This window comes from Malus domestica, chromosome 03 (assembly GCF_042453785.1).
Source record: "Malus domestica chromosome 03, GDT2T_hap1".
NCBI classification, from domain to species: domain Eukaryota; kingdom Viridiplantae; phylum Streptophyta; class Magnoliopsida; order Rosales; family Rosaceae; genus Malus; species Malus domestica.
Genome location: NC_091663.1, coordinates 9,348,375 through 9,361,367, shown reverse-complemented (window position 1 = coordinate 9,361,367; position 12,993 = coordinate 9,348,375). Strand labels below are relative to the sequence as shown.

At 37.3% G+C, this 12,993-nt stretch overlaps 1 protein-coding gene across 1 annotated transcript; it reads right to left on the bottom strand.

Annotated features, from left to right (window-relative positions):
• Nucleotides 1-9,652: 9,652 nt before the first annotated feature.
• On the bottom strand, nt 9,653-12,776 carry LOC103407746 (L-ascorbate peroxidase, cytosolic-like). The gene is made up of 10 exons (XM_008346624.4): nt 12,172-12,776; nt 11,858-11,987; nt 11,596-11,770; nt 11,385-11,450; nt 10,769-10,817; nt 10,567-10,652; nt 10,350-10,429; nt 10,151-10,253; nt 10,000-10,058; nt 9,653-9,893 (listed from the first exon to the last, which is right to left on the bottom strand). Exons 2-10 carry the CDS (start codon nt 11,974-11,976, stop codon nt 9,878-9,880), a joined length of 753 nt encoding a protein of 250 aa, XP_008344846.3. The 5' UTR covers nt 11,977-11,987; nt 12,172-12,776; the 3' UTR covers nt 9,653-9,877.
• Between the last annotated feature and the right edge of the window lie 217 nt (nt 12,777-12,993).

Below are 12,993 nucleotides of genomic sequence, written 5' to 3'. Positions count from 1 at the left end.
TGTCGGATTCGGTCACAGTGATGGTATTCGTCAGAGTAAATCAACACCAAAGTGTAAGGGCACAAATACTCAAAGCGGATATATGTCTTAACAATAAACGTGGTTCAGCAGTCAGAATGCCGAACTTTAAATCCTACTTGAGAGTATCCAATCATAAACTAACTCGGCATGCAATGTGCCAAGCCTAATAAACTGTAACACCTCACTTTGTCGAGAAAGCTAATGAGATGACCTCAACCAATAAGGATTCGGGAATCCTTTTCGACCGAGACTTGGATAGATAACTGGTCACTCTCGACGCAGTGCTATCTATGTCGACTGAAGATGCTGCGAGACCAGCTGGTTCTACGGTGACAACACTATCTATGTCGACTGAAGATATCACCGGTTGCCTTCACAGTGCTGTTTATCCAAACTGAAGGTGTGTCGGAGAAAAAAGAAAAGGAAAAAGTCTCATGGTTGTTGAGAGAATTTGCGCAGGGCAGTTGTGTGTTGAATTGAAGGGGGTTTGAATGATGCACAACCTCCTCTATTTATAGCATCAGGTCTTCTCTAGATCGAGTTATATCCCTACTCGGATTAGGACTCCTTATTCTAACCAAACACTATCTCGACCAATCCTATTTTCACTATGACTATGAACCCGGTCCTTTATCAAGCCGCATTCACTTCTGGGTTATCAATATCTATATCTTGCTGAGACTCCTTATTGTGCGAGGATTCAATTACTCGTCTTGCAGCACGACTTGGCCGACCTAGGTTAGGAAGCCCATGAGCTAAACGATCCACGATAACCTTTCGTATCTTCCGGGCTGAGAATAAAACTCGGCCCAAACCATTATTTTGGGCCCAAACAACTATATACATAGCCCTTTTAATTTTAGAAAAATGAATTACTAATTTCTGGAATATGAACTAAAATCAGTTTGAAATTGGAATGAGAATTAAAAAAAAACTACTGCGAAGTATCATATACATTATACATTAAAAAAAAACTATAATAAATGACGTCCTATGATTGTTAACAAAAAAAAATCCATCTTCGTTACAAACATTCACAAAATGGTATAATTAGAAGAATAAAACAGAAACCAACAAAGATATAAATGACAACCTAATGTGGAATAATGTAGGATGACATGGCTATTTGGCTAGGGACTTAATTCAATTGTTAATCTTGCATACGGTATTATTTTAAACTAAATCTTTTTCAATGATTAATATCTAGTTTTCTAAAATAAAAATAAATAAATAAATAAAAAAGCTTCAAGTTCAAGCCACACAAATCAATTAAGAGAGCTTACATGCACAACGGTACCACAATAATACAATAACAACTCATGAAAAAAACTTACATGACACAAATAAAATAGTACAATACGGCTTGTACCAACAAAATAAACACTTATAATTTGTGTTAGTTTTTATCGACATTGCTTTGTTTCATTGACACAAAACACCATGTTGCGATGTACTTGTGCTACATAAATTTTTCTCATCAAGTGGACCAAGAAGTTGGCAAAGCACATGGAAAATGCAACTTCCAGCACTTCTTTCTTTCTTTCAATGAAGTAGAGAAGATAACACTACAATTATATGTTTTACACGAAAACGTTTTAGGAGTTTTCTGTTCGACGAGAGCAATCACCTATCTAATTGGTTTGGGAGTTATGGTCTAACTGGTCCGACGAGAGCAATCACGTTTTAGGAGTTGTGGTCTACTTGGTTTCAAATTATGAAAACCCTTTCGGTGCCTTTCTTTCATTTCAAAGTCGATTGAAACATAGTTAAACCAGGTACAATGTTCTCACTTAGTAATCTAGTGTATTCCTCTTCACTTATAAGTAAAATGTCTTAAGTTTGATTCCCACCAAAAAATAATTTAAACCACGTTATTGCTAATCCATTTTTAAAATCGAGGTTATCACAAAAGCGGACTAACATACATAGCCCGTGATGCCTTGACATTCTGGGGCGCATACAAGTCTCTCGTCAACAACCATTTTGGAACTTGTTTAAGGCATATCGTGATGCCTTAACATACATAGCCCGTTGTACCCAAAAATGGAAGGATTTATTCAAGACGGGCATGACAAAGAGATAAAAAAAACACAATTTTGGAACTCGTTTAAGGCATATCGTGATGGTCATGTTACATTTGTGTTTTGCAAAAAAATTGACACAGATGTTGCTAAAATAGTAAAGCAGTACAATAACGATATGAAGTTAGCACGAATGCGGCATGTAAAAGAAATTGTTAACACGACATACTGATGCATGCACACGTCACTGACAACCTTCAGAATATTTCTTATTACATACAGTTGTAACTTTTTCACTGTCATTCTTCACATACACAAATGTGAATCACGTTTGAACTGCATAGTGACAAAGTTTGTCTCTGAATTCTTCCACTCTGCCTTCAAATCCTTGATTTACATGATTAATGTAGGTCTTCCAAGAGTTTGACAAATATACCTTGCCTCCCGGTGTTGCATATTTCCCTAAATACTCATTTCTATTGTTGTGAATATTTCCTTCAATTATAAATGTTTGTGAAGCATTGGTATTTCAGCTGACACGATCATTGTCACGACACGACTTTTGGTTGATAGCTATATCAACACAATAATATTTCTCATTGACAACCGACATATGCAACATCCATACGTCCATATCAGATTGCAATAGACAAGTAGAATATCCAGGTAAAGCATATGTAAGGTCGAATAAATCATGAGTCAAATTACTAGGCCTTGAGCAAACCTCATTGTACACTTCAGAGAATGTAGTGTGGCAAAAAATTGGAATAGATATAGTGGTACCCTGATGAGTGCATCTCCCCAATATAGCACATTCCATCTGAAAAGATAAAAGAAAGTGGATACATTAACCCAAAACATTCTAGCTTGACATGAAAAAGTGCAATAAATTTCCAAAAGGAAAACAAGAAAGATGAATTAAAGGAAAACTAATAAAACTGGCTTAAAAATTTTGAATTTTAACCATAAGAACAAAATAAAAGGTAAAGTGAATAGTACCATGATTGACTTTTTAATGTAAAAATGTGGTCTTTCATTATAGTGAACAGTATCAGAAGCTTTTCGTTAAATTTCCCATGAATTAAACCATGTCCAATTATCATATCCCCCCCCCCCAAAACCAAAAAATAAAAAGGGTATACGTCAAACTGAAAAATAGATGGCAAAAACTCTTTGCCTTAGCTGGTCCTCCTTTAACTTATCTGCTCTGTTTTTCTGCCTATACTTCTACAACTCTAGTAATTTTCAACACATCAACACATGAACCATTGTTAAAAAAAATGTATACAATGCAATGCACACCACAATAGAGAAAATTAAGGACTTATTCAAGAATTTTTATAAACAGTTTCTATGCATACAAAATTTTCGTATACAAAATTCTCTTTCAAACATTTCGATAAACACTTGGTGTGCACTAGAAAAACATTGCAAAACCACAAGATACATACTGAACTCATTGAAGTTCCCCAATACATGTTGTTGATGCACAAAATCAATGAGGACTTTAGTACAACAGAAAGTGTCAAGTTTGTGACCTTCGCTAGATTGCTCCAATCACTAGTGTGGATAAGTATGTAAATGGATAGAGACATGGAAGCAAACACAAGATGTACGTGGTTCACCCAGATTGGCTAGGTCCACGGAGTAAAGGAGTTCTCATTAATTGTGAAAGGTTTACACAATCACTAAACCGTAATCAAATTGAGAGGAATTGGATTAAGGGGGAATTGGATTGAGAATGAATTGAAATGAGGTGAAATCAGAATCAGATTCATGTTGAAGTTGTTTACCAAAACTGTCAGGAATCGGAGTAGAAATAATGTTGAGTCCATATAAGTTGTTTACTAATTCATTTCAATCGGAATGAAAACTAGGTTGATTACTATATTGCCCTTACATAAATAAATTATTTTCATACTAATTAATTAAATTAAATTCTTAATTAAATTTATATAATAAAGTTCATCTATATAAGCATGTATAAATAGGTTTTATTTATTTATTAAAAGATGGCAAGAAAGATGTTGAGTCCATATAAGTTGTTTACTAATTCACTTCAACCAGAATGAAAACTAAGTTAATGACTAAATTGCCCTTACATAAATAAATTGTTTTCATACAAAATAATTAAATTAAATTCTTAATTAAATTTATATAATTAAATTATCTATATAAAAATATATAAATAGGTTTTATTTATTTATTAAAAATGACATAATGAGTGTCAAATGAAGGGCAATGTTGGGATAATAAGAAACAAGTGAGGGCATAATTGGAATAAAAGATGCATTCCTGATTCCCTTGCCCTTAATACCTCACAAAACTAGGGAATCCCTTTCCTCCAATTTTAGGAATTGGATTCCTTGTTTCGTGTGGGCTCCACCACTTTTTTTATTCCTTAATATTTAGTAAACACCGGAATACTCCGTAATCGGAATTCAATTCCCTTTCTTTATTCCGATTACCCTTACGTAAACATGCCATTAGTGAGTACTAGTGAATGATTTAGTACAAATGACATTAGGAAATATTGTGAGAAAATGATCTCTATTTATAGAAGAGAGTTTCTAGTTTCATTATGACATTAACACATGTCGTGTTGTGATTGGCTTCTGATGTTGAAACGTGTCGCAATATGATTGGCTTATGATGTCAACACGTGTCGCGCTGTGATTGGCCTCCTGGTTGGAGGCAAACTTTTCTAGGTCTTTGACAGTATAATGTTGACCGGTGCTCAGTAGTTTCGGGATTGGTCAAGTATGGTACAAACACATGCAAAAAAAAAATTGAAAAATAATCATTGTACATATGCAAAACCAATTGTGAAAACAATACTACGCAACCTGTAAATATGGGTACGTAAATTATAACACCAAGAATCCACCATTACAGACAAATCAGTATAAATGAATTATGGGTGCAAATTCAAAAAATGAAAAAAATACCTCAATTTTTAGCTTGGAATTGTCGTTGATTTTCAAGTTACTCTGCATGTCACAGCCCATCTCGGGATTTTATTTCTCGAAGACGTGAAATGACGGAATTACCCTTGACGGGTGCTAAGGTGTGTGTGTGTGTGACATATTATTTGGACTAATACACATATTCCATGAACTTTTGGAGAATTATTTAAGTTGGTATGCATGTTTTGTGTGGTTAGGGATGAAGTGATCTGTTTTTGAGGCACCACACACACACACGGGTTACACGCACTGGACCCTTTCCCTTTTTCCCCCGTGCTCTCTTCTCTTCTTTGTTCTCTCTCCCTCTCGACTTGTACGGACCAAGATCAAAAACCCTCCAACCTTCACGGATCGACGTCAAAAAGGTAAGTTTGTGAATCCTTGCAAGCTTGTGAGTTCATTGGTATAATTTTTAGAACTTGGAACCCTCGATATCACGTGAAATCCAAAACCCATCTTGAGATCACTGTTCATGCACACGTGAATTGTTGAATTTCAGGGAATTTTGAGCTTATAGTGAGCTTAGTGAGGTCCTAAGGAAGCTCGGAGTGCTTAGTTTGAAGGTTTTGGACGTCGGGATCACTGAGTTCAAAGTTGGCCGGTTTTTCTTGGAATTTTTCCGGTGAGATTTAGTTGTTTTTAGAGCCTTAAATTAGTCCAATGTGATTCTACATGTTGAGGGCTTCAAATTGATATAAAATACGAAGAAAACGGTTGAGAAACGACGGAGAACAAGGAGATTGAAAAATCTCCAGTTTTCCGGCCACCGGAAAACTCAGTCCGGTGAGCTCGAGGAAGAAGACGCACGTGCGGGCGCGTGAACCCGTGCCTGTCCAGGCGCGTGCCGCTTAAAAAAAAAATTCTAAAAATTTCTCAACGTCCGTGACGTCGAGTAGGTCGATGTGGTATATTCATATACCCAAATTGAGCACCATATGAGAAGTTATTTCGAATTGTTGGTTATGTGCATGAAATTAACGTTTTTATAGTTGTTTCGCTTATAGGTGATACCTATCCCGAGGACGAGCGCATCCAGGGACGTCACGGGGGTTACGACCCATCGACTTACCAATGAGTGGGCAGTTTTGTTTTCAGTATATACCTATATACTATTAATTTTCCCAGAAATTGAATTTATATGAAAGTATGTTTTCAATTGCCATGCATGCATATTATGAATTATATGAGTTGATATTAATGCATATATATATATATATATATATATATATATATATATATATATATGAATTGGTGCTGTGGACGCACAGGTGAGTATCAAGTGAGTTTTATGTTAATCATGTGAATCATCGATGATGTGAATTGTGTTGAGAGCTCATAACCTGCACCCCTGGTGTTAGTGCTTATATTATTCACCGCACCGCACACTCACCTTGGATCCAAGTAGGTGCATGTCGTACAGACCATGAGAGGGTTCTGACATGCTAGTCGTACAGACCACTAGAGGTGGTTCCGACTAGTAGGTGACCTTAGATTACGTGTGCAGATGATTGATGAGAAAAGCACTAGAGCGTATCATTACACCATTCTTGTCGTACAGACTACTTCAGGTAGTTCCGACTTATGTGCAAAGTAGTGCCGTACAGGTCACCGTGGTGACTCCGGCTGGGTTGGATATTGAGCTATGGAATTAACCGTACATGACCAACTGCAGGGTCTCCGGTTAATTCATTATGTCACCTGTTATTTTGATGCATCTATGTTTTGTTATTGACATTTATGGCATGGCATATTCTTGGATTTGTGATAGATTGGTGACTTGTGACGTATGAGGTTTTATATGCTATTACGTTATTTTCTGGGAAAGTATACAGGTTTTACAGTGATGGGTTAGAAATGTTTTAAATGAAATGTTTTGGAAAACTTTGGTTTTACTGACCCACTCAATTTTGTTTTTGCGCCCCTCCAGGTTCTAATTAGCAGTTGGTGGCTCACGAGGTTTTCTTCGGCGTTCTGACAGACTTCCTGCATGTAGGACTCACCTGCGGGTGTTGTAACTTAATTATAGTCCTACTTGACTGCACCTAGTTTCTTTTATGCTCTGAAATTGTGTACTGCACACTTAAACTCACTCTAGTATGCTAGTTGGATATTACTGCTAGTAGTTGGTTTTTATTCCTTCGTATTTCTCATATCCTTTGCTTCCGCACCGCACTTTTGGTTATGTCACACTCACGTGACGGCCAGCACACCTTGATTCTAGGATTAGGGTGTGTCACTGCAAAAAATTGCACATGTTCAAACGCTCGCGGATAAAGTATGACTTCGATTCAAATCTTGGCGAAACTTGAATTTGAAGCATCCTATCAAAGATAATAATGATGGATTTGAAAAACTTAGTGAGATTATTGTGGAATTTGCAGTTACGAAAATAAAAAACTGAAGAAATCAAGTGAGGGGGATTAGTTGGTGGAATGGATGCGCCAATTCAGTTTGGTAAGCATAGGAGGCGTTGGAGGCATAAGAGTCGTGGAATAAAAAGGCAACCTGGGATAAAAAAATGCAATATTAACTATTTCAATAAAATAAAATAAAAGCTGACATGAAAATATGTTGATAATAAAATGCTGATGTGTACAAACTTCAAGGACTTTGATCAAAAAGTAAAAAATAACAAGGTTTTAGTCAAAGAGTATCAATAATTAGAGACCGAAGCCTAATTTTCCCTAATTAATAGATTAGTCATTGTTTATTATCCTAAGAGATTCCTTTTCTATGATTGGTGACCTCCAATCATATATGTATGAATACTTTGTGCATGAAAACACAATGGTATCATGTCTTGGAAACATTATAGTATGATGGTGGACCCTTTACTAGTTATGGGTGAAATTCAATGAGGAATGTATCATATTGAAAAAAAATTATCAATAAAATTATACTTAAAATTGTCATTCTAATTAATATTCATAAGGTTTACATTCTAATTCTCTATCTTTTCCCATAGTAATGTGGAAAATAAATTCCTTGACCAAATTATCACCTCATTACACTATCGGATAAGTTTGATTTAATATTACCATTCTGTGTGTGTTTCGTATTACGCTACTCGATACAAGAAGCAGTCACACAACATTTACAAAGGGAAATATTTACATGCACTTTTCAAGATGTCACCATGGCGCTTAAATTTAATAATACAATGTTATGTCAAACTTTCTCTTCCAACGGTAGATTCATGAATCATATAGCATGGGTTTTTAGTATAAAAGTTCAAAATTTTTCTTTGACAAAAAAAAAAAAAAACAATGTTGACGGCGTGCAAAAATCTTTCAAGTTCATACGATTTCTACTATGTCTGTTAGTAAGGCATTTTGTCAAGCACAGAGTGGAAATGTCGAGATCTGCCGGGGCCATATGCCAAGGCCTATCAACCTGCCGAGTTCTGTCGAGCATGTATGATGAGGTTAGCCGAGCCGAAAAGGTTTGACTTTGCAGCCCAAATTGAAAGTGTGAAGACGTACAGCCCAACCCAAACCAGAAAGTGTTCACTCCAACAAGAAGAAGCAGTAGTAATTGTACTAGACCGTCTTTGGGTCACCCTTGGCAGCCTCGTGCTGCTTTTAACTGTATCGTTATCCAGTTAGCTTGACATTGTCGAAAACCACCCCCAAAAAAATTAAGAAAGCTTGAAGTTCAAGCCACACGAATCAACTAAGAGAGCTTACATGTAGAACGGTACAACAATAATACAATAACAGGTAAATCGTCAAAATGGTTCATGAGATTTGCATAACTCATCACTTTGGTCCCTGAGATTCCAAATCAATAAAAGTGGTCCCTCAGATTGTCCACCATCCATCATTTTGGTCATTCGGTTAAAAACTCTGTTAAGTGTCCCAGAGCTCTTGGCCGGAAGTTTAGGCAATTTTCAAAGTTTCGTAACTTAATCGTTTCTTAACCAAATTCGACCCATAATATATCAAAATGAAGATAGGAAAGTGTAGAATAAGACTATACCTATTTAGAAGCCCAATGGTTGCCGGATATTGCCGGAAAATAGCCTCAAAGTTGACTGATCCGAGTGAAAACTTGAAAACTAGCCGAAAACTGGGTAAACTTTAAACGTTCATAACTTCTTCAATACTCAACGAAATCAAGTAATTTAAAAACTAAAATCATACTTCTCGATGAGACGAAGAGAATGGTACCTTTTTCGATGGCTAACTCACCGTGGTTTGACTGGAAAACGGCTTGAAAGTGGCTAACACTAGACCAAGACAACTACTTTCGAACCGTTTTTCAGCCAAACCACGACGATTTAACCGTTGAAAAAGGTACTATTCTCTTCGTATCGTCGAAAAGTATGATTTTAGTTTTTGAATCACTTAATTTCGTTAATTATTGAAGAAATTATGAACATTTAAACCGGGTACAATGTTGTCATTTAGTATTACAATATAATAGTATCATCTTCACTTATAAGTAAAAAGTCTTTAGTTTGATTATCGCCAAAAACAAATTTGTACCACATTATTGCTAACCCATTTCTAACCCGGTGAAACCTCTCAAGCGGACTAACATACATCCCTAGCGATGCCTTCGACATTCCAAGGGGCGCATGTCAGTCTCTCTCGTCGACAACCAAACCACCACATTTCCAAATGGAAAACAAAACCGGAGAAGTGAAAATTACAGTATTATTTAATCAACGAGGATGATTACCAGCATTCCATCCAATTTAAAAACATTCGTTCTTCAAATCGAACTAGAAGTCCCACTTCCTAAAATCTGATAAGATAAAAAAGAAAAGCACCAACTGCCTACAACCTCACAACCAAGAGGCATCCAAAAATACAAAAGAAAGGCGCACAGGCATTGGCTTCATCCCTTGTAGTTCTCCAGCTCTGCTTAGGCCTCAGCAAACCTACAAAATTAGAGCGACAAATCGTATTCAAAACCAATTCCACGCTGATTAAAACATTGAAGAAACCAGAACCGTTGGTGAAAAATATTGTAATTCAAAAAATTACCCAAGCTCGGAGAGCTTCATGTGAGATTCAGTATAGTCAGCAAAGAAAGCATCTTCATCCTGAAAAACAAAAGGATAAATTTAACAATCAGTAATTGCAAGTAGTTGATGAATAAGCACACGGAAGAATAAGTTCTACTGAAGACACGCACCGCAGCGTATTTTTCCACAAGAGGGCGGAAGACAGGGTCATCCAGAAGAGCCTTGTCAGTTGGAAGCATTAGAAGACCTTCCTGGTCTCCACCAAGAAGCACCCTACATATTCGAATAGCATTAGATATTATTTGTGTAGCTCAAATTCACAATGCAACTAGACATATTGAGTAAACATAGCAGGGAAACGGAACTTACTTGAAGTAGGAGTTGTCAAAGATAAGGGGGTTGGGAGTCCAAGGTCCTTCAAATCCAGATCGCTCCTTGTGGCACCTTCCCTGCAATATACCATAATACCATTACGCAAGTAGAAATCAGTACCGTGCATTAACCAAATAACAACTGATTTACGATCAACTACAATAACTTGGCACAATTTTCACAAAAGAAATCAAGAGAATAAGAGTTAACGTACCAGGGTGTGACCACCGGAGAGAGTAACAATATCCTTGTCGCTGAGGCCCATGTTCTTGCAGAAGACATCCCTCAAATGGTCATTACCTACAGCATTTCAACAGTAATTTTTAACTCAGTCTGTACAAAACATCCTCGCCTACAATACAAGGGAAGCATAAACTAAACCAATGAAATAAGATCATGTCAAAACATATATTTACCCTTGGTAGCATCAGGAAGACGGCCCTCTGGTGGTGGCACGGGGGCATCCTGGCACAACAACAAGATCATCAATACAACTAGTCCGTGCTTGAGTTAAAAAACTGACCAACGTCACAAACGAAAGTTACAAAACAAACGCATCAATTTGAAGAAGAAAAAAAATCCACGACATGCATAAATAATAAAAAAGGAATACATAACGTCTACTGGAAAACCCGAGGTCAATGATTTAATGAGCTCAATTACTGGAAACGAGGACGATCCAGGACTAACCGATTGAATCATGAAGGCGCATTCAAGCAAACATGATTAATCCAACTAAGACGAGAAATTCCAATCTCTTTTAACGAACCCACTGAAAAGAGATGACTATCAAATGCAATACTTTCTACCTCGAACACATTTGAATAGTTGAATGCACCAGAAGCAAAAAGATTAACAAAAATTTCAAATGACCAAACGAAAACACATCAAAGATCGAAATATCACAAACAATAATTCAAATGCAAAGCAAGATTTGATATATTCAAGGTAATTCACTCAAAATATTCATGGTAATAAATCAAATTTACAAGCTCTAACTAAATCATTCGGAGACAATCAAGGCTTACTGACCGTCCTTCCTGGGTGGAATGGGACATCAGGCCCACCAGTAATCTCAACAGCAACAACACCAGCCAACTACACACAAAATTAAACACAAAATTACAACAAAATTATAAGATCAAATCAATCACATTAAAAATAAACCCAGATATTAATTTTTTGAAAAACCCAAATTAATTTCCATAAATAAGATTTTGAAAATTGTTTTAATTTGAATTACCTGGTAGAAGTCGGCGTAGGAGAGGATGGGGAACTGTTGCTTGATGGGCTCCAAGAGCCTGACAGCGATCTCGAGACCATTGTTGGCCCCGTGAGCTTGCTCAGCCGGGCACCTCATAGTTCCGAAGGGCCCCCCGGTCTTCGTCTTGGTGTCGTAAGTTCCCGCCGAATGCCATCTGCACCCCACCACACCCAATCAAATCTCACTCCCACACAAACAGAGAGAAGGACTTAAGAGAGAGAGAAACAAGAGAGAGACGTACGCGATGCGAAGCATGAGAGGAGCGCAGTTCTTCTCGGCGATGAGGCCTCTGAGCTTCCTCCTGGCCTTGTCGACGGCCGTCTTGTACTCTTCGCTCACGGTAGGGTAGCACTTCCCCATGGTCACACGTCCTGCAAAACAGTCAAACCACCAGAAAAATATCAGATCGGAATTCCAAACCGGCCGATAATCGATAATCCGACACTCAACCGGCTTGATCGGAGCCGATTTTCAGGCGGATCGACATTCGGACAAAAAACAACAGAAATCGGAATCGGAAAACGGTGCCGTTTCGGCCTGCGAGAGAGACTGTACCTTCAAAGCTTCTTGTTGGTTGGTGAGTGAAATGTAAACCCTAGCAGCAGCAGCAGCAGCAGCAGCGATGGAGTGGCACGGGGAGAGCACAAGCACTCTGGCTGATATAGGCGGGCCGTGAGGAGGAGAAGGTTCTAGTACTTTTGTCTCAGCCGTTGGATCTTTTCATGATCTTGCGGCTGGATTTGTTTTGTCAATTTGAACGGTTGAGATTCGTTTGGACGGTTGGATATGCGGTGGCGATTGAGCCAGTCAAGGCCTTGTTATTGGAGGAAATACCAGATTTTCTTGGACGGGCAAAAGATTGGTGGGCCCGCCTGAAAAAGGGTAATTTCAGAGGAAAATGGATGGGATTTATGTGCGGAATGACTAGAATGCCCCTTTGTTCGATGGTCGAAGAAGGGAAGCTAATTATGGTTTTGGATTACTTCTTTCTGCCGCCCATGGTTTTCATTAGTTTTTTTACTAAATATTTCAAAAGGATCAACTTGCCACGTGTAAATTTTTTTCATTCACATATTTTTTGGTAAAATTTCTTTCTTATTTTCAAAGATACCAAGACTAATCAGGCTTAGAAATTACGGGTCTGGTATTTAATAATGGTTCGTTGTATGACTTAGTTTAAATCTCCTCTCTCATTGTATAAAAAACAAGTCAATGGTTTCACAAATTTTTTTTCTTAACTTGACTTAAAATGAAGGAATATAGGAACCACGGAAATCCATCTAATTTAAATGGTATGTAGACAAGCATACAAATATTATTCCTCATTTAGAAACGAAAAAGATTTAAACTATAATGTCAAATAAACATAATACGTTC

What these genes read in the sequence shown, in the direction of transcription:
- LOC103407746 (XM_008346624.4), bottom strand. Translation starts at nt 11,976, where the DNA reads ATGGGGAAGTGCTACCCTACCGTGAGCGAAGAGTACAAGACGGCCGTC. An exon ending in TCTTCCTGATGCTACCAAGG is followed by an intron (nt 10,653 to 10,768) that starts GTAAATATATGT and finishes GAAATGCTGTAG; the next exon opens with GTAATGACCATTTGAGGGAT. An exon ending in TTTGACAACTCCTACTTCAA is followed by an intron (nt 10,254 to 10,349) that starts GTAAGTTCCGTT and finishes TCGAATATGTAG; the next exon opens with GGTGCTTCTTGGTGGAGACC.